The 18,852-nt window shown below is 40.3% G+C and overlaps 1 protein-coding gene across 1 annotated transcript; it reads right to left on the reverse strand.

Annotated features, from left to right (window-relative positions):
* Positions 1-18,514, reverse strand: SMLR1 (small leucine rich protein 1). Its single transcript, XM_060190834.1, is given in 3 exon segments — positions 1-2,457; positions 16,384-16,654; positions 18,410-18,514. Coding segments are annotated over 3 exon segments (498 nt in total). The 3' UTR covers positions 1-2,335.
* Positions 18,515-18,852: the final 338 nt, after the last annotated feature.

The following is an 18,852-nucleotide window of genomic DNA, read 5'->3' on the forward strand; positions in this document are numbered from 1 at the left end:
TAGTCAGGACTTTATTGGAAGTTCTTTTACTCAACACCAAGAAAAGAAGTGGGTATGGCTTTGAATCACTTTATAATGCTTTCTGCTAAGACCATGTTACCACAGAAACTGAGAAGCATTTTCCCTGGTAAGGCAGAGATGGTGGGAAAACATATATCAGGATGAAGTCATGTTTCTGAAATTCCTATTTTGAGAGTAAGAAAGAGCAAACCCTGGTGACCAGACCACAGGATGGTTGGCTGGCAGCTGGGAATATGATGCATCTTCTCACACTTTCTGCTAAAGAAAGCATTTTTACATAAGCTGGTTTCCACCAGGGCTAAAAAGAGAGCCCTCCCAGAACTTAAAGAATATTGATATTCTTTCCATATGGCATGAACACTGTTATTCTAAATTACCTCAGTCAGAAATCCCCAGCAGACATTTTTATTGTAATCAAATGCAATAAAACACAGAAATGAGTGTCTTCAGTTGAATGGTGATTTTTATCTTATGCAAGAAGTCCAAATGGAGACATATAGCTCACTGGATGTATAGAGGGGAAAAAATGAGTCAGGGTTATGGGCAGAACCAATGGTATATTCTTTGTTGTTATTATTATTTTTATATATTTCCTTTTGTTGCCCTTGTTTTATTATTGTAGTTACTGATGCTTTCATTGTTGGATAGGACAGAGAGAAATGGAGAGGGGAGGGGAAGACAGTTGGTCCTTGTGCTTTGCCCCACCTGCGCTTAACCCACTGCACTACTGCCTGACTCCCCCAATGGTATATTCTTACTTTTGGGCATCCACATAACCTGTGTGTGTGATTGTCACTGTGGAAAATGATGCACTTAATGTCCTAGTAGATTCATATTTAAAAATGGCATGTAACTAGACTTACATTTTAGGACATGTTAATCATTTTATTTTATTTTATTTACCTCCAGGTTATTGCTAGGGCTTGATGGCAGCACTACAAATCCACCACCCCCCCAGGGCCATTTTTTCCATTTTATTAGAAATGACAGAGAGAAATTGAGTGGGGTGGGAGAGATAAGGGGAGAGAAAGATAAACACTGGCAGACCTGCTTCACTACTCATGAAGCATCCCCCCTGTAGATGGGGAGTGGAGGCTTGAACTGGGATCCTCAGATCCCCGTGCTTAATGACTATGTGCACTTAGCTCCAAGCCCCTGTTAACCATCTTTTGTTAATGTTAACTAGAAAAAAAAAAGTGAATAGCACAACAGTAATCACAATCAGTTTTAACTACTACTTTGAATTAGTATTTTTTTCACTTACTCTTGTTAATACTTTGGACTTCTACAGAAAGAGAGGATGCTGACTTCTTTTCACATTTAGAAATAACTCTCTAAAGTCTTGGTTTTAGAAGCAAAGACTTGAATTACTCTTCGCATGAGTTACATGAGCATTATGTTCTCTTTTCTCAAAACCAAATTGCCTGTTACATCCAAGCCATGTCATGCAAAAAAAAAAAAAAAAGAAGTACGTTCATGGGTGACCCAGGCCTAGTAAAAGAGACTCCAAGGCTTGTTATGGGATTGTCTGCCACAATGACAATGGCAGTTGTCAGCCACAATGATAAAAACAACTGGGAAAAAGAACCAAATGTAGGGCCAGAAATGAAGCTTGTATGCCAGTAAGTAAGAGGGCTTCTGTTCTGCTACACACACAAGAGAATTCAAGCCTGCCCCCCCCCCCCACAAACACACACACTACACCAGTGGAAACCTCAGTGCTATGGTATTTTTCTCTTTCTTCATCTCCCTCCATCTGAAAAAATATCATCATGGGATTATGAAGCCCCAGGCATGACAAAACAAACAAAATCTAGAAAAATATAGCGTGGGGAGCTGTCATATAAGAGTTACTAAACTACAAGATGAGAAATGGGCATAGTCTTGCCTAGGAACTCCAGAGCTCTCAAGTCTAATGTATACTATCCTCTTTTTCCACCTTTAAATCCAGACCAGAGTAATGTGGGTATGTGTAGGATTATGTAATAATGATGCTTAAGAATTTTATTTTACATACAGTCCCTTCAGAATAAACGTAGTACTAAAAGTCATAAAACTCACAATGTGAATCCATAGTGTACATTGGGGGGGGGGGAGTCTTTGGCACTGTCCAAAGAACTACTATTTCCATGTAGTCTTCTCAAAACCATCTTGGATTGTAACCTGCCACTTCTCAATATGGTTTAGAACAAGCATTTTGCTGCCTCGTTCTGCTCCTCCTCCTTGTGCTAGGATTCTTTATTATCCTACTCCATTAGTTAAAACATTGGCCATTGCTCTGATCAGAAGAAATCCTTTGTGCTTTAGCCATTGATCAGTTGCCAACAGTCATGTTTGCTTTCATTCTCTGGTACAAGGAAGAGTCAGATTTGTGACTGTGAAATTGTTGGTGGTTGTCGTGCTGGTAATCAGGAATCTGGGGCAATTCTTCATTAACTGAAAGGAAAAATATTAGTCATTGTTTGGGAGACATCTAATTGCCATTGGCCATTTATAGTTCAAACAGATACTAACTAGTATTTCTGACCCTGGCAGCACCAGCAAATTAAGGAAGTTCAGGTATTCAAAAGGAGGTCTCGAAACTTTACATCAGGCTCAACCTGACGCTGTTAACTGGCTACGGAAGAAGGGCAAACACTAGAAGAAGAAGGTATTCAGAACAAGTCCTATCTCAAGGTCTCTCTTACCTCCAATACTTCCAAAAGAAATGTAAAGTAGATTTCTAAAGAATAGTCCTGCTTATAGTAGACAAGTTGCCATTGCAATAAAAAGCATTACACGATTAGTATATCTTAAAATGTCTATGTTCATTTATTAAGCATGTCTGTAGGTGAGGAAAGGGGCATAGATAAGACAGGATCATTCTACGTGTTCATTCCCCCCCCCCCCAAATGCTTTGGGGCATTTGTAGTTTTTAGACCAATGAAACTAGTCATTTCCCTTTTAGCTTTTGATGTTTTTATTGAAAACTGATAGTTTCAAATTTCCACCACTAATGTACTCCTTACCCTTTAAGAATATACCTTTGGGTAGTTACTCAAAAAGTATTGAAGCTTATCAACAACTCCTAGCTACCAAATGGATTCCAGAAGAATTTAAAAACGGGTGCTGTCTTTGTTGATCTCACAGCAGCCTATGACACGGTCTGGCACTGTGGTCTCCTAGTCAAGATCTCAAGATGCCTGCCTCCATGGGTGGCCAACACTATATCGTTTCTTCTCCAAAACAGAAGATTCCGGGTGCATCTGGGTGACAAGTCTAGCAGATGGATGGAGACTTGTCTCAAGTGGCCTCCCCCAGGGCTCTGTTCTGGCTCCTACGCTATTTAATATTTACATCAGTGACCTTCCAGAAACTTCTTCAAGGAAGTTCATCTACGCCGATGACATCTGCTGTGCAACTCAGGCATCCAAGTTTGACATCCTCGAGGAAACACTCACGAAAGACATGTCTCTGATATCTGATTACTGTAAAAAATGGCGACTAATCCCTAGCATTGCAAAAACGGTATCATCTGTTTTCCATCTACACCATGCCTCGGCCTTGCGTGAGCTTAATGTGCAGCTTGACGATACGAGAATCCGGCATGAAGCCCAGCCAGTCTATCTTGGCGTTACTCTGATCGCACCCTGTCATTTCACGAACATCTCATAAAAACTGCAGCAAAGGTGGGCGCGAGGAATAACATCATTGCAAGACTGGCCAGCTCCTCATGGGGCGCGAGCGCTTCCACACTACGATCATCATCTCTGGCATTATGCTATTCCACTGCAGAATACAGTATGGTTCCGTAGCCCCCATGTCCACTTGGTTGATTCCAAATTATATTCCTCCATGAGGATAATTTCTGGAACCATCCGTTCCACCCCGGTTCCATGGCTGCCAGTTCTTAGCAACATCGCCCCGCCAGATATTCGTCGGGATGCGGCATCATCTAAGTTCATTTCCCACGTCTACGCTCGACCGGACCTGCCAATATACGCTGATATCTTCGCCCACCCTGTCCAACGCTTGACGTCTCGTCACCCAATCTGGTCCCCTACGCCTACACTGAACTTCTCTGTTCCAGTCTCTTGGAAACAGAGTTGGCAGTCAGCTGAGGTAAAGAACAAACACCTCATCACAGACCCCTGCAAGCGTCAACCCGGCTTTGACCTAGCACGTTATGATTGGGCCCTCCTCAATCGCTATCGAACAGGCCATGGCCGGTGCGCCGCTATGTTCCATCGCTGGGGAGCCAGAGACGACCCGAACTGCCCCTGCGGCTCCAGACCCACATAGTCAACGACTGCCACCTCTCCAGATTCAAAGGAGGTCTCGAAACTTTACATCAGGCTCAACCTGACGCTGTTGACTGGCTACGGAAGAAGGGCAAACGCTAGAAGAAGAAGCTACCAAATCAAATCGAGTGGAACATTTTAAATCATTTTACTTCCTCTTCCTCTGTGTCATTGGGCACTATCCTTCTGTACAGAGACATGTACCCCAGAGTACATGCATTCCCCTGACCACAACTGCTTAGTTGGGAGAAGGTACATAGCCACTGGCTAGAGACCAAGCCCTAAGCTACACTAGCTTCAAGACTTAATAGTGTGAGGGCTAGGTGGTGGCACAACAGTTAGAGAGTACATGTTACCACTTGAATGCACCCACTGAAGCTCACATGTTACCATGTTCAAGGACCTGGGTTCAGGCTCTCACACCAACTTGCAGTGGGGAAGCTTCACTAGCAGTGAAGCAGTATGACAGGTTTCTCTCTCTCTCCTTCTACATTCCCCTCATTTTCTCTCTGTATTTATTAAAATGGGAAAAGGAAAGAAGAAAGAATGAAAGAAAGAGAAGAGAAGAAAACCATGGTCAAGAGTGGTGGAGTTATCATGCAAGTACCAAGACAGCGATAACTCTGGTGATTAAAAAAAGATTTAATGGGAGCTGGGTGGTAGCGCAGTGGGTTAAGCGCAGGTGGTGCTAGCGTGAGGAACGGCCTAAGGATCCCGGTTCGAGCCCCTGGCTCCCTACCTGCAGTGGAGTCGCTGTCTGCAGGACTGTAGGTGTCTATCTTTCTCTCCGCCTCTCTGTCTTCCCCTCCTCTCTACATTTCTCTCTGTCCTACCCAACAATGACGACATCAAGAACAAAAACAGTAACTGCAACAATAAAACAACAAGGGCAACAAAAGGGAATAAATAAATAAATAAATATGAAAAAAAGATTTAATAGCTAACATCTACTGAGCATATATGAACCAAATACTGTGAAACCCTTTTCATGCTTTATCTCATTTAGTTCTTGCAAGGAAAGCATGTTGTATTCACCATTATTGTCTTATGCATAAGGAAAATGAAGTCAAGAGAAATCAAGATGAAGCAGTTTTCCCCAAATGACAAAAACTTATGAACTCGGATGGACTTGGGGTTCATTTGTAGAAAATCTAAATCTAGAACTGGTACTCTGTGCCACTGGTTCACACTATACTTCCATACAAATCATGGCCACTTCAAAGGTTTTGCTTAAAAGGGCCCATAATTTAGATTTCAACCTCTTTGAAATTCAACTAATTTCTTCTCTTTCATTCTTACTGACCAAAGGCTAATTGTACTAATGGTGCTTTGAATAAGAAGCCAAGATCCAAATTGAAGAGCTAAAAATGAGTGTTTTGAATAATGAGACCGAAGAAAAGAAGTTTAATAGTGGAGACCTGGAGTGCAGACCAAGACCAACCCTGCAATCAACAGTTACCAATTCAGTGAAGTGTTACGCAAGGCAAATTTCAGAGCACAAGAGAATGGTTACATCCCTGGGAAAGAATTCTGAAGACTGCATCTAAAAGGAAAATTCAGTAAGAGAGCTGATAATTACTATTGTACAGGAAGTCCTGAAAATACCTGCGCTTATTTTCTGGGTAAAAAATTGTAGGCAGTGAGGTTTTCCCTTTGAATCACAGGTAAAGAAATGTAATTTCCCCAGTCAAGCCCCCGGCTCCCCACCTGCAGGGGAGTCGCTTCACAGGCGGTGAAGCAGGTCTCCAGGTGTCTGTGTTTCTCTCCCCCTCTGTCTTCCCCTCCTCTCTCCATTTCTCTCTGTACTATCCAAAAATAATAGCAACAACAAGGGCAACAAAAGGGAATAAATAAATATTTTTTAAAAAGAAATGTAATTTCCAGGGCTGTGCAGTGGTGCAACAGGCTAACTGCACATATTACAATGTGCAAGGACCTGGGTTTGAGCCCTGATTCCCCACCTGCAGGGGGATGCTTCTTAGAGCAGTGAAACAGGTCTGTTGCAGGTGTCTATCTCTCTTTCCCTCTCTATATCTCCTTCTCCTCTCAATTTTCCCTTGCCCCATCCAATTAAATAGAAATAATAAAAGGAAAAATGACCATTGGGAGCCATGGATTTGTAGTCCTGGCACTGAGCCTCAGCGATTACCCTGGTGGCAATAATAATAATAAGAAGGAGAAGGAGAAGGAGAAGGAGAAGGAGAAGGAGAAGGAGAAGGAGAAGGAGAAGGAGAAGGAGAAGAAGAAGAAGAAGAAGAAGAAGAAGAAGAAGAAGAAGAAGAAGAAGAAGAAGAAGAAGGAGAAACATAGGGGGGCTGGGCAGTGACACACTCCGTTAAACACACATAGTACTATGCATGAGGACCAGTTTGAGCCCTCAGCTCCCCACCTGCAGGGGGTTCTCTTCACAAGTGGTGAAGTAGGTCTGCAAGTGTCTATCCTTCTCTCTTCCTCTTATCTCCCCCTCCCCTTTCAATTTCTCTCTGTCTTATAAAATTAAAAAAAAAAAAAGGCTACACAGAGTGGTGGATTTGTAGTGCCAGCATCGAGCCCCAGTGATAACCCTAGTAGCAGTAATAAAAAAGAAATGTAATTTCCTTGACTCAGGGCTGTCTGTATGCTGAGGAATCACCCACATCAGTAATTACAATTAACCCATTTATAGACAGATTGATCAAATTCTCTCAAAGCATTGGTAACACGTACGTAAAAATTCTCTAACAGCTGTCTCTTGTGTTAGTAGTAAATTTATTTGCCTGGGCCAAAAGGATTAATTGACTCAGCAGGTATTAATTGAACACCTATTCCATGTTCAATACTCTAGGAGCTGTATTGAGGGCTGAGGGGCAAACTTTGAAGCTAGCCAGTTAGGATTCAAATTCTGACTCTGTCATTTTCTAGGTGGTTCACCTAGGACAGTTGGAGTAATTCCTACAAGACAATTCTAGTAGTAGTTATTTATAATCACATAAACACTGTTTTGTTGGAATTTATATCAGTAACAATAATAATCACTAGTAGTTGTTTAGAACAGCTACTATTAATAACATATGCATTACCTTGCTTAAGACCTATACCGGCCCTATAACTATGGTCAACTATTATTATTTTAAATAAATTTTTATTTTATTATTATTAATTTAATTTCTTTATTTTTTAATTAATGTTTTTACCAGAGCACTGATCACTTACGGTGGTACAGGGATTGAACCTGGGACTTAGGAGGCTCAAGCATTAGAGACTTTTTGCATAACTATTATGCTACCTATCCCTTACCCTCTATTATTATTTTTACTTTGTAAATGAGAAAATTGAAATTTAAAGAGGCTAAATACTATGGCGATTATTATAGATCTTGAATTGAAACCCCGTTTGGTTTGACCTAGTAATTTGAGTTCTTAAATATTTTTCTGTGCTAAGCCTTAAATTTTTCTGCTTTCTCCAAGACTTGTCATTTTCCTAATTGATTGCTGAACCCTAAACATATGCCAGTGAAACTCAGTGAGAGGTACCTATTCATTCTGTACACTGTAAATACAGGGAGTCGTCCCTTTGAGACTATAAGTTGCTACAGCTAAGAGCCTGACCACCTACTTGACCTTATTTCATAGCTAACTCAACATAAAAACTTTCAGGTATTGAGTAGATAGTTTCTTTCTTCTTTTTGGGGGTTGGGGTAGAGCTGGGGTGGGTAGTGGAGGGGGTAGGGGTGGGAGTGTTTCTTTTGTAATGACTATTTTTGGCAATGTTAGAATGTGTTATTCTTCATCACGGTGATATTTTGTGTGCAGTAGTGACATATGAATAGACATGGGCCCCAGATAAGATTGGTGAGGTCTACAGTTGATGGTATTTATATGCTTTTCCCCATATCTGGGAGCTACTCTCTGCCCTGATCCAGCTTTCTAGTCCTAATTCCAACCCTGACACTATCTCCCCAGACAATATCTTTAGCCCACCTGCATGCTAACTGTCTAGCCCAGGCAAAAATTAGTGAAGTCATGGGCCCCTTGAAATATACCTAAAATGGACCTACTAACTTTTTCCAAAATAGAGACCCCATATCTTATCTGCTCTATTCTTACCTCTAGGATTTGGATTATTACAAAATTTGTTTTGCTTTATATCTTAATGCTTTTCAGCCACCAAGTTACAGATGCTACCATGATGCCAACCTGACATCCCTGGACAGACAACCTCAATAATGAATCCTGGAACCCCAACTGTCCAGAGCCCTGCCCCACTAGGGAAGGATAGAGACAGTCTGCAAGTATGAATTGACCTGCCAATGCCCACATCCAGCAAAGAAGCAATTACAGAAGCCAGACCTCCCACCTTCTGCACTCCATAATGATTCTGGGTCCATACTCCCAGAGGGTCCATATTCGCAGATTACCCTAGAATCTTATCAATCATTATTAAATCTATTTAAATTTAAAAAATGGAGGAAAATAAGGAAATAGAGCTTCACAAATATCAGAACTTGGAGAGACATGTTCATCAAAACTTCCACTAGAGGAGATGTGAAATGTCCATGGCAGTGGGTCATGAAGAGTTTGATGATATAAAAACAGAAAGGGGGAGGAGACTCTGTCCTCTGCCTCAAGAGCTACTCCTCAAGGAAACTGACACAGTTTGAGGAGTGCAGGACAGTAAAGAATTGTCTTTCTTCCACTGCGAGAAAATGGATGTTCTCTACATACCAATTAAATTTACATGCACCATTTACCTCCTCACACTTCAAGTGTAAAGATTAATGTTGAATAATTACAATACCTCCACATGCTTTCCATCACATCTTAAATTCCTCATTTGTTTGTCAGATGAAAGTGTTTGAGGCAGGCAAGCTGAGATTCTGTTTCAGAATGCAGGACTTTGGGGTTCTGTGAACATACCAGTTAATCTGTCAATGTCCCTCTTTCTTTACAGAAACAAAATAGGGATGATTACACTTGCCATAACCCTGGTTTGAAGATTAATGACATGACACTTGGCCATCTGTTTATAGTTTTTAAATGGAGCTGCTAAATGGAGATACAGACTGCTAATATTTCATTTGAAGCTAAGTGATCTCATTTGCCCTTAAATTGGAGTGAAGATATTGCTATTTAGTGCATGTGACAGCAACTACAGAAATAATTGTATTTTTAAAAAACTTTATGTCATTTTTTGTATGCTGTGCTGGAGATTGATCCCAGGGCCTCATGCGACTCTACTGCTGTGACAACACTCTGGCTCATGTAGCAACATAATTCTTAATTTTATTTTTAATGAGAAGAAGGAAAATTGGAATTAGAAGCACAGATCCCCACCAGGGAAAGAAAGATAGAAACAAGCCCAAGCTGGGGATATGAATCGATCTGCCAATGCCCATGTCCAGTGCAGAAGCAATTACAGAAGCCAGACTGCCCACCTTCTGTACCCCCAAAAGAATTTTGGTCCATATTCCCAGTGGGAGAGAAATGCTAGAGGAAGACGACCAAAGGACTCTGAACTCCAAGTCCACCAGAACCCAGATAGAGAGAAAAAAAATCTACCTGTGAAAGCTGGTGAATTCGAAGGTTATTACCTTGGCACTAATAAAAGTAGACTCATCTACAAATTAAAAAAATAATAGATCCACACAAAAATAAAAGCATTGCAGGAGTACATAGCATAATGGTTATGCAAAGAGACTCTCAAGCCTGAGGCTCTGAAGTCCCAGGTTCAATCCCCTGCACCACCATAAGCCCAAGCTGAGCAGTGCTCTGGTAAAATAAACAAACAAATAAATAAAAAATAAAAGAATAACTCACAGTGCCTGCTAACAATGGAAAACAATCAAGAATTGCATTCCCAAAGGATGCATAGAACTCATTTGAGAGAGAAGAAAGGAATATAAATAAAGGATAGACTTATATCTAGAGGCTGGATAGTGACCCATCCAGCCTAGATAATGTGTACAAGATAATGTACACATTATCTTGTGTGAGGACCCAGGTTCAAATCCCCCATTCCTTGACTGCAGAGGGTAAGCTTCATAAGCAGTGGAACAATGCTACAGATGTCTTTCTTCCTCTCTCACCAATCCCTCTGTTTTTTTTTTTTCCTCCTTCTGTCTCTATTAAATAAAAAAAGAAAGAAAAGAAAGAAATGGCTGGTGGGAGTGGTAGTTTAGTTGTTCAGATATAAATCTCTGCAATAAGAATAGATTAATAAACAGGAACCCAAATGTAGGAATAGAATAGATAAAATTAGGGGTCTTTGTGTGTGAAGAAGCTAAGAAGTCTATTCTAGGTTTGTTCCAAGGGGTCCATGACTTTAGTATTTTTTGCCTGAGTTTGATGGCTAACATGCAGGTGGACTAAAAATAAACAATTTGTCTTGCTTTATATCTTGCTGGCTTTCAGTCACCAAGTTGCAGATGCTACTATGATGTCATACTGACTTCCCTGGGCAGACTACCTCATCAGTGTGTCTCAGGGTCTTGCTCACTCCCGCTGTACTCCTAAATGTAACCCAGAATCTTCAGATACAATTCAGTGAGAGCCAGCAAAAGTAGAAATAGTAGAGAAGAAACACTAACAGTAGAGGTACAACGCATCATTGAGGTGCTCCTTAGCTATATAAAGTGTTTTACTTATCTCTGGTCTTAGTGTGCATTTCTAAGTTTGGGGGCAAAACTTAAGGGTCCATACTCCTTTCCCTCCTCTCCTCCTCCTCCTCCTTCTTTTCCCACCAAGATTGTTACTGAAGTTTGGTGCCTGTGCAGTTCCACTACTCCAGGTAAACATCTGGTTTCACTTTTTCTTTCTGCTTTATTAACAGAAGATAAGAGACAAATAGGAGAGATTGAGAGGGAGGTGGGAAAAAGAGAGAGAGGTGAGCGACAGGAGAGAGAGAGAGAGAGAGAGAGAGAGAATGCACATATAGCACTGCTCCACCACCCACCTCACAATTTGCCCCTGCAGGTGGGGTCTAGAGATTTGAACCTGGGTCATTGTGTATGGCAACATGTGTGCTCTATTGATTGTGCAGTAAGGGTAGATCATTCCTGTAAGTCCTTTGACTAGATAGCTAGTGAGGTCATAACCAGGGAATACAGAGTTGCAATGTATTTCTGTAATTTTTTACTATTTTATAAGACACATTATGTGGTTTTCTAGAACTGGGTTTGTTTTTCTCTTAGTCCTAACAGCCTACAATAAAAAAATTGGGTTCAGTACTTAGGAAAATCTCTGATGTATTATATGTATATTTTTACTGTATAATATTTTGATGGATGAATGAATGAATAAATGAATACATGAGTGAAAACATTTCCTATCTAGAAATATTTTGCAGGTTTGAAGAATGCTGCAAAGTTGGTGAAAGGACACTTTTCAGTGGAAATGAGAAGGATCTTTTTCATGCTCTCTAGGCTAGATCCCATACTTTAAAAATGAAGAACTAGGTTGGTATATTGCACCAAAGTAAAAGAATCTGAGGTTGTGGGGGGAGATTTCAGGTCCTTGAATATGATGGCAGAGGAGGACTTAGAGGGGTTGTATTGTTATGTGGAAAACTGAGAAATGTTACACAGGTACAAACTACTGTATTTTACTGTTGATTGTAAACTATTTATCCCCCAATAAAGAAAAGAAAACCAATGAATAACTAGGCTAGATGGTTGTTCATGTAGTATAACATGTGTCTCACCGTGTATGAAATCCTGATACCATTATCAGTAGACTATGTAATCTGAGGAAGCTTTATAGATGATGGAGCAGGGGTGTAGTGTCGCTCCCTCACTTTCTCTCTTTGAAATTAAAAAAATGAAAATGTCAACCTGAACACAGTAAAACTGCTTGGGCTAGCTCCTGGTTCCATAAAAAAAATATATTTGAGATAGAAAAGATATATCCATAATTTGGGTAAGTGTAGGACTTACGAAAAAAATCATATCAGTATTTGGAATAGATTAAGAGAGTAAAAGTGGAGAGAATAGGTCTTTGGGGGGAATCGCTGTACCTTAACTCAAGCATTTGAGAAGCAGTTTCAATGTTATTCAGCTATAAACCTAAGGAGACGGGTTTTGCCCAAGACTTGAATTTTAAACAACTTACACAGGCCTGGGGATATGTTGAAGACAGAAGAGTGTCATCATGCAATGGAAATAATGATGTACAGGAGGCCTGATGATGGTACATACGGTTAAGTGCACATATTACCGAGTGCAAGATCCTGGGTTCCAGCCTCCACTCCGTACCTGTGTGTGTGTGTGTTAGTGAAGCAGATATGCAGATCAATCTCTCTCTCTCTCTCTTTCTCTCCCACCCTCTCTCAGTTTCTCCCTGTCCTATCTAATAAGAAAGAGGAAAAAAAGTAAGAGAAAAAAATGGCCACTGGGAGTATTGAATTAATAGTGCTGGCACTAAGCCCCAGCAATAACCCTGGTAGAAATAAATAAATAAATAAATAAATAAGAAAAGAAATAATTATGTACATACACTTAAGAAACACAACAAATTTATTTGTACTCAAGAATTATCTAGGGATCAGGTGGTGGTGCACCTGCTTGAGGGCACATGTTACAATGCTCAATGACCCAGGTTCAAGCCCCTGGTTCCCATCTTCAGGGGAAAGCTTCACAAGTGGTGAAGCTGTGCTGCAGATGTCTCTCTGTCTCTCTCCTTCTCTGTCTCCTCCTTCCTCTTAATGTCTAGCTATCTCTACCCATAAATAAAGATAATTAAAAAAAGAATTATCTAAATATTTAAGTTAAAAGATACTAGATTCACTTAACTTTTATATGTTACTGATGTTTTCACTTAAATGTCTCCTAGGGACGATGATGATCATGTTAGTGATGATAATAATATGTTAAAACCAAAGCTTTTCCTTTTTGCAGAGTCTGTGTCCTCATATACTAGATGCCCCACTGGATGCTCTGACCTGTAAGTTAACTTGGTAAGTTAAGGCCAGCAGGAAACTAGAATTCATGAGACTCTTTTACCAGCTTCTTCTCCTTACTCTTAATACTCGATAAATTTTGAGGTACTAGATATTTTATCTAGCCAGACAGGCACTAAGAGAAGAAATATGGAAGTGAGATAAATTAATCAATCCCTGTCTTTGACATCAACATGCTTTTGCATGTGTAATTCATATATAACTTGAAAGTGACCTTGCAATCACTTTGAAAGATTTATGGTGGCCAGGAATTAAACCTATTTAAAAAACTGAAGGGATATTGAACTAGGATCTTGAGAATTTATGATTTCCTTTTTTTTGAAACTTGTCTACAGTTCTGTATTATTGAATGACTGGTTGTCAGAATTTTATGTGACTGGTCTTCTTGGGGTAGTGAGGGTCAGTTAGCTAATAAATAAACTTGTTTATTGGGCAGGTGAGAAGAACAGTTGTTTGTGTACCAGAATTTTATACCTGAGACCCCAACAGTCGCAGGTTTAATTTCTGGTACCGCCATGAGCCTGAGCTGAGCAGTGCTCTGTGTTTTCTCTTTCTTTTTTTTTTAATATTTATTTTATTTATTTATTCCCTTTTGTTGCCCTTATTGTTTGATTGTTGTTGTCATTGTTGGATAGGACAGAGAGAAATGGAGAGAGGAGGGGAAGACAGAGAGGAGGAGAGAAAGATAGACACCTGCAGACCTGCTTCACCGCCTGTGAAGCGACTCCCCTGCAGGTGGAGAGCCGGGGTTCGAACCGGGATCCTTATGCCGGTCTCTGTGCTTTGCGCCACCTGCGCTTAATCCGCTGCCCCTACAGCCCGACTCCCGTGTTTTCTCTTCCTATGAATCTTTCTTTCTTTCTTTTGCCTCCAGGTGGTGGGGCTTGGTGCCTGCACCACGAATCCACTGCTTCTGGAGGCTATCTTTTTGCCTTTTGTTGCCCTGGTTGTTTTATCATTGTTGTGGTTATTATTGCTGCTGTTGTTATTGATGTCATCATTATTAGATAGGATAGAGAGAAATGGAGAGAGGAGGGGAAGACAGAAAGGGAGAGAGAAAGACACCTGCAGACCTGCTTCACTGCCTGTGAAGTGACCCCCCTGCAGGTGGCGAGCCAGGGGCTCCAACCGGGATCCTTATGCCGGTTCTTATGCTTTCAACATGTGTGCTTAACCCACTGTGCTACTGCCCAACTCCCTATCTCTCTGAATCTTTCTTATTAAAATAGATAAAAATATTTTACGGGGAGTTGGGCTGTAGCGCAGCGGGTTAAGCGCAGGTGGTGCAAAGCACAAGGACCGGCATAAGGATCCCGGTTCGAACCCCGGCTCCCCACTTGCAGGGGAGTCGCTTCACAGGCGGTGAAGCAGGTCTGCAGGTGTCTATCTTTCTCTCCTCCTCTCTGTCTTCCCCTCCTCTCTCCATTTCTCTCTGTCCTATCCAACAACGACAAAACAATAATAGCTACAACAATAAAACAACAAGGGCAACAAAAGGGAATAAATAAATAAAATAAATATTAAAAAAAATATTTTACAAGATTTATAAATCTATAGAGCAAGACAGATTATTTGGAGTCCTTCAACAAAAGGTCTGCTTATAAAAATGAGACACAAAAAGGTTAAGAGAATATTTGCATAAATTATGATTGAAGATTTATTATTCCATGATATATTCTCTGGTCTCTAGGATTTATTTATGTTATAAATCTTATCTTTAAACTAAATATCCCAGATTTTACTTCTGTTTGACTGTAGGTCATGGGAATGACATTTATCATTCAAGATTCTGAACATCTGTTTATATAGTAATATATAAACATATATCTAATATATAATATATAACTTCAAGTCCTTGCTTGGACTCATGAAGCTTTGTGTGAAAAGAGGATTCCCAGTCTGCTTATTTGTCTTTTTTTTTTTATTGTTGTAGTTATTATTGTTGTTATCGATGTCATCGTTGTTGGATAGGACACAGAAAAATGGAGAGAGGAGGGGAAGACAGGGGGAGAGAAAGACAGACACCTGCAGAACTGCTTCACTGCCTGTGTAGCAACTCCCTGGCTGGTGGGGAGCTAGAGATTATTTATCTTTAAAAGTTTCATGCAGTAACATCCAATTTAAGAAATGTTACTCTTTTTGTTGTTCTTCTTGTTGTTGACAGTGCTAACCAACTATTGAACTCTATAGTAATAATCTGTTTGCTAAACACAATTTTAACACATAAGCTACAAGTCATAGTCCATTTTCTTTAACATAATGCAGTCATGCAGGACCCAACCTTACACTTCCAAATAACTTTAACCTTCTGAGATATTTTGTCTTTGTCTTTATTTATTACGGTATTTGTACTTTGAGACTATAGTTTTATGAGTTTACTCAAATATTTTATATAAAAGACATATAAAATATTAGTACTAGACTATAATATAGTACTAGACCCAGACGATAGTATAGTGTTTGGCATATGTTTGTATATAAGAAATAAGTGGGGGCCGGGTGGTGGTGCACCTGGTCGAGCGCACGTATTACAATGTACAAGCCCCAGCCCCCACTTGCCAGGGGGAAAGCTTTGCGAGTGGTGAAGCAGGGCTGCAGGTGAGTCTCTCTATCACCCCCATCCCTCTTGATTTCTGACTGTCTGTACCCAATAAACAAAATAATTTTTAAAAAAATTCAAAAAAGAAAGAAGTGTGGGTGAGCGAGTGTGTGTCTGTGCACACACACACACACACACACACACACACACACACACACACATTTATCTGTTAGGGGAATCAAGTCATGAAAAAATTTTGATGTTTGTAACTCTCTGTAAAGACAGAGACAATCACATGTCCAAAATGTTGATTTGGTTTGTAAGAGGCTATAGTTAGAAGTCACTAAAGTAGGCCATAGAGGCTGTCTTACACAAGATGGATTTGCACTTCTGAGAGGCTTAAACTTGGTGCATGTACCTCTGAAGATAGTTTGACAGAGAGTTTATTGAGAAATGCCAGAAATAAAAATAAAATAAAATAAAGAGAGATAGGAAGACAGGTGTTTCTCTAGGCATTGCAGAAACATTGACATTGTTATTACTATAACTTGTCCCAAAGGTATGTCATGGAAAAGGACTTCTAAACTCTGTCATATGAGGTTTCACACTTACCCTCAATCAGCTTAATCCTGAAGTAGGCAATGAGGAGGAGAAGCAGTAAAGTCACAGGCAGGAAGACCCCAGAGAACAGGAGCCATCCAGGGAGCTCTCTCATGAACTCCAACAACACAGGGCTCATTGCCAGAAACATAGAGACTTGAGCCAGTGGGCTTTGCTCTAGCACCAGGGGTAAGGCAGCTTTGCTCAGAGTCTGCATTCATGCTCTTCTGGGACTCTAGCCTTTGCTCGCCCATCTCGCTGGAACTTTTTTGTGGACTTTGCTCTATTTAAACAGCCCTGTGAACTCTGAGAGGACTGCTGACAGTTACTCTATAACTCAGCTACAAACTGTGGAGGCATTGAAAGGTGAATCTCTCAAGTCATTCCAAAGATAAGTATTTTTCTAGCAGGATCAGGAATGGCACTGGGAGACCAAACATTTCTTTGTATTTCATTTGTACAATGGAGTGAAGTGCCTGACTTAAAACAAAACTCATTTTGATATATATTATTTCTACATATATTTCCAGACAGAGAGAGAATTTTTCTTACAATTTTAAAATTTCAGAGTAAAATTTATTTAGCTGTGATGTTAATGCACTTATGCACACATGTTTAGAATAAGTGAATTTTCCTTCCCTCAAAGTTAATACAGCTGCGGCCAAAGAAGAGGAAACAAGATTCTTGCCCCGTGCAAAACATCTTTCTATATTGTTCTGCTGAGCACTTTTCCGAGAGGTACTGAATTATTCAGTTTTTTAAAAAATTTTATTTATTTTCCCTTTTGTTGCCCTTTTTAAATTGTTGTTATTGATGTTGTCACTGTTAGACGGGACAGAGAGAAATCAAGAGAGGAGGGGAAGACAGAGAGGGGGAGAGAAATATAGACACCTGCAGACCTGCTTCACCACCTGTGAAGCAACTCCCCTGAAGGTGGGGAGTCAGGGGCTCGAATGGAGACCCTTACGCCAATTCTTGCGCTTCGCACCATGTGCGCTTAACCTGCTGCGCTATCGTGACTCCCTCAGTTTTTGTTTTTTTTTTTTAAAATAAACCCTCCACTCTATTAGAATCCAATCCTATGAGCTAGGTGTATAAAGACTACATCAAACACTCCACTCTATTAGAATCCAATCTTATGAGCTAGATGTATAAAGACTAAATCATGGTGTCTGCTCTCTAAGAGTAATGGAAATAAATAATTGTCACATGTTAGTGGTGTGATGGATAATAATACAGTTGCTTTTTCTTCTTTCCTTGGTGTATCAGATTCTGCTTGCTACTTTAGTAGTTGAATTTCAGCTATATTCTGCTTACACATTTTTATGGCCCACTATTAGTAGCAGATGGCTCTGTGTGATATTGGTATAAGTTGTGTGGTAACTGCAAGCTTTATGGGAAGAGAAAGTACCCTAAACTATGCTGACACTGAATTGTAGATTAACTCAATTTGCCATTGACTTCTTTAGTGAAAAGTGTCCAGAGATACCTGTTTACTGAGTTAAAAACAAACTGGCAGGATACTTTCCATACTGTAAGTATACTGGAGAATTAAAAAGAAAAATTAGAATCAGTTCCCCTTTTCATATGTGTGTGTGTGTGTGTATATATATATATATATACCTCCAGGGTTATCACTGGGGCTCAGTGCCAGCATTATAAATCCACTGCTTCTGGTGGCCATTTTTTCCCCACTTTGTTAGGTAGGATAGAGAGAAATTGAGAGTGGAGGAGGAGATAGAGAGAGAGAAAGGGGGAAAGACAGATACCTGCAGATCTGCTTCACAGCTCATGAGGTGTCCTCCCTGCAGGTGGGGAGTGGGGGCTTAAACCCAGAGCCTTGCATGGGTCCTTGTGCTTTGTGCTATGTGCACTTAGCCATGTACACTGCCACCCCTTCTTTCATATTCTAATCCTACGCTACGCCCCACTTGGCAGCTGTCTTGGTGAGCATCTGACAGAATCTATCATGGATGTGCTGCTGTCAGTAACTCTTGAATTACCCCTTCAAAGACTTTGAATGGGCATGTAGTCTTACTTTCAGCTGTATAACTGGCACCCCTACTTTATAAAATAAGAATGGAGAGGATTTCAGGGATGCTTGGTTGCCATTTCTGACCGGTAAGCAGTAATCACTTCCCATCCATAGAAAAACATCTTAATTTCAGATAGAATCATTTAGAAAACCCAAGTTTAAGTACACATTTGTTGCACTTTATTTGCTTCTTTTCTCCCACCTCAGACACCCATGAGTGGCATTATTACTCTGGTGTGCCTTCTACTGATAAGTCTGTCTAGTGCTCTTTCAGCTTGAACACAATGCTAATTTGTAAAGTGTCATTCCACATAGAACCACCATGAGCAGGTGACATTACTGGGAAAAATGTTAGGCTTCTGTTAGGCAGACAATTTGTCATGTTCTTTCTTTTTATTTTATTCCATTCAGCAAGCATTCACTCAATGCCTAGTCAAAAGTAAGCA

Source organism: Erinaceus europaeus, chromosome 4 (genome assembly GCF_950295315.1).
Source record: "Erinaceus europaeus chromosome 4, mEriEur2.1, whole genome shotgun sequence".
Classification (NCBI taxonomy): domain Eukaryota; kingdom Metazoa; phylum Chordata; class Mammalia; order Eulipotyphla; family Erinaceidae; genus Erinaceus; species Erinaceus europaeus.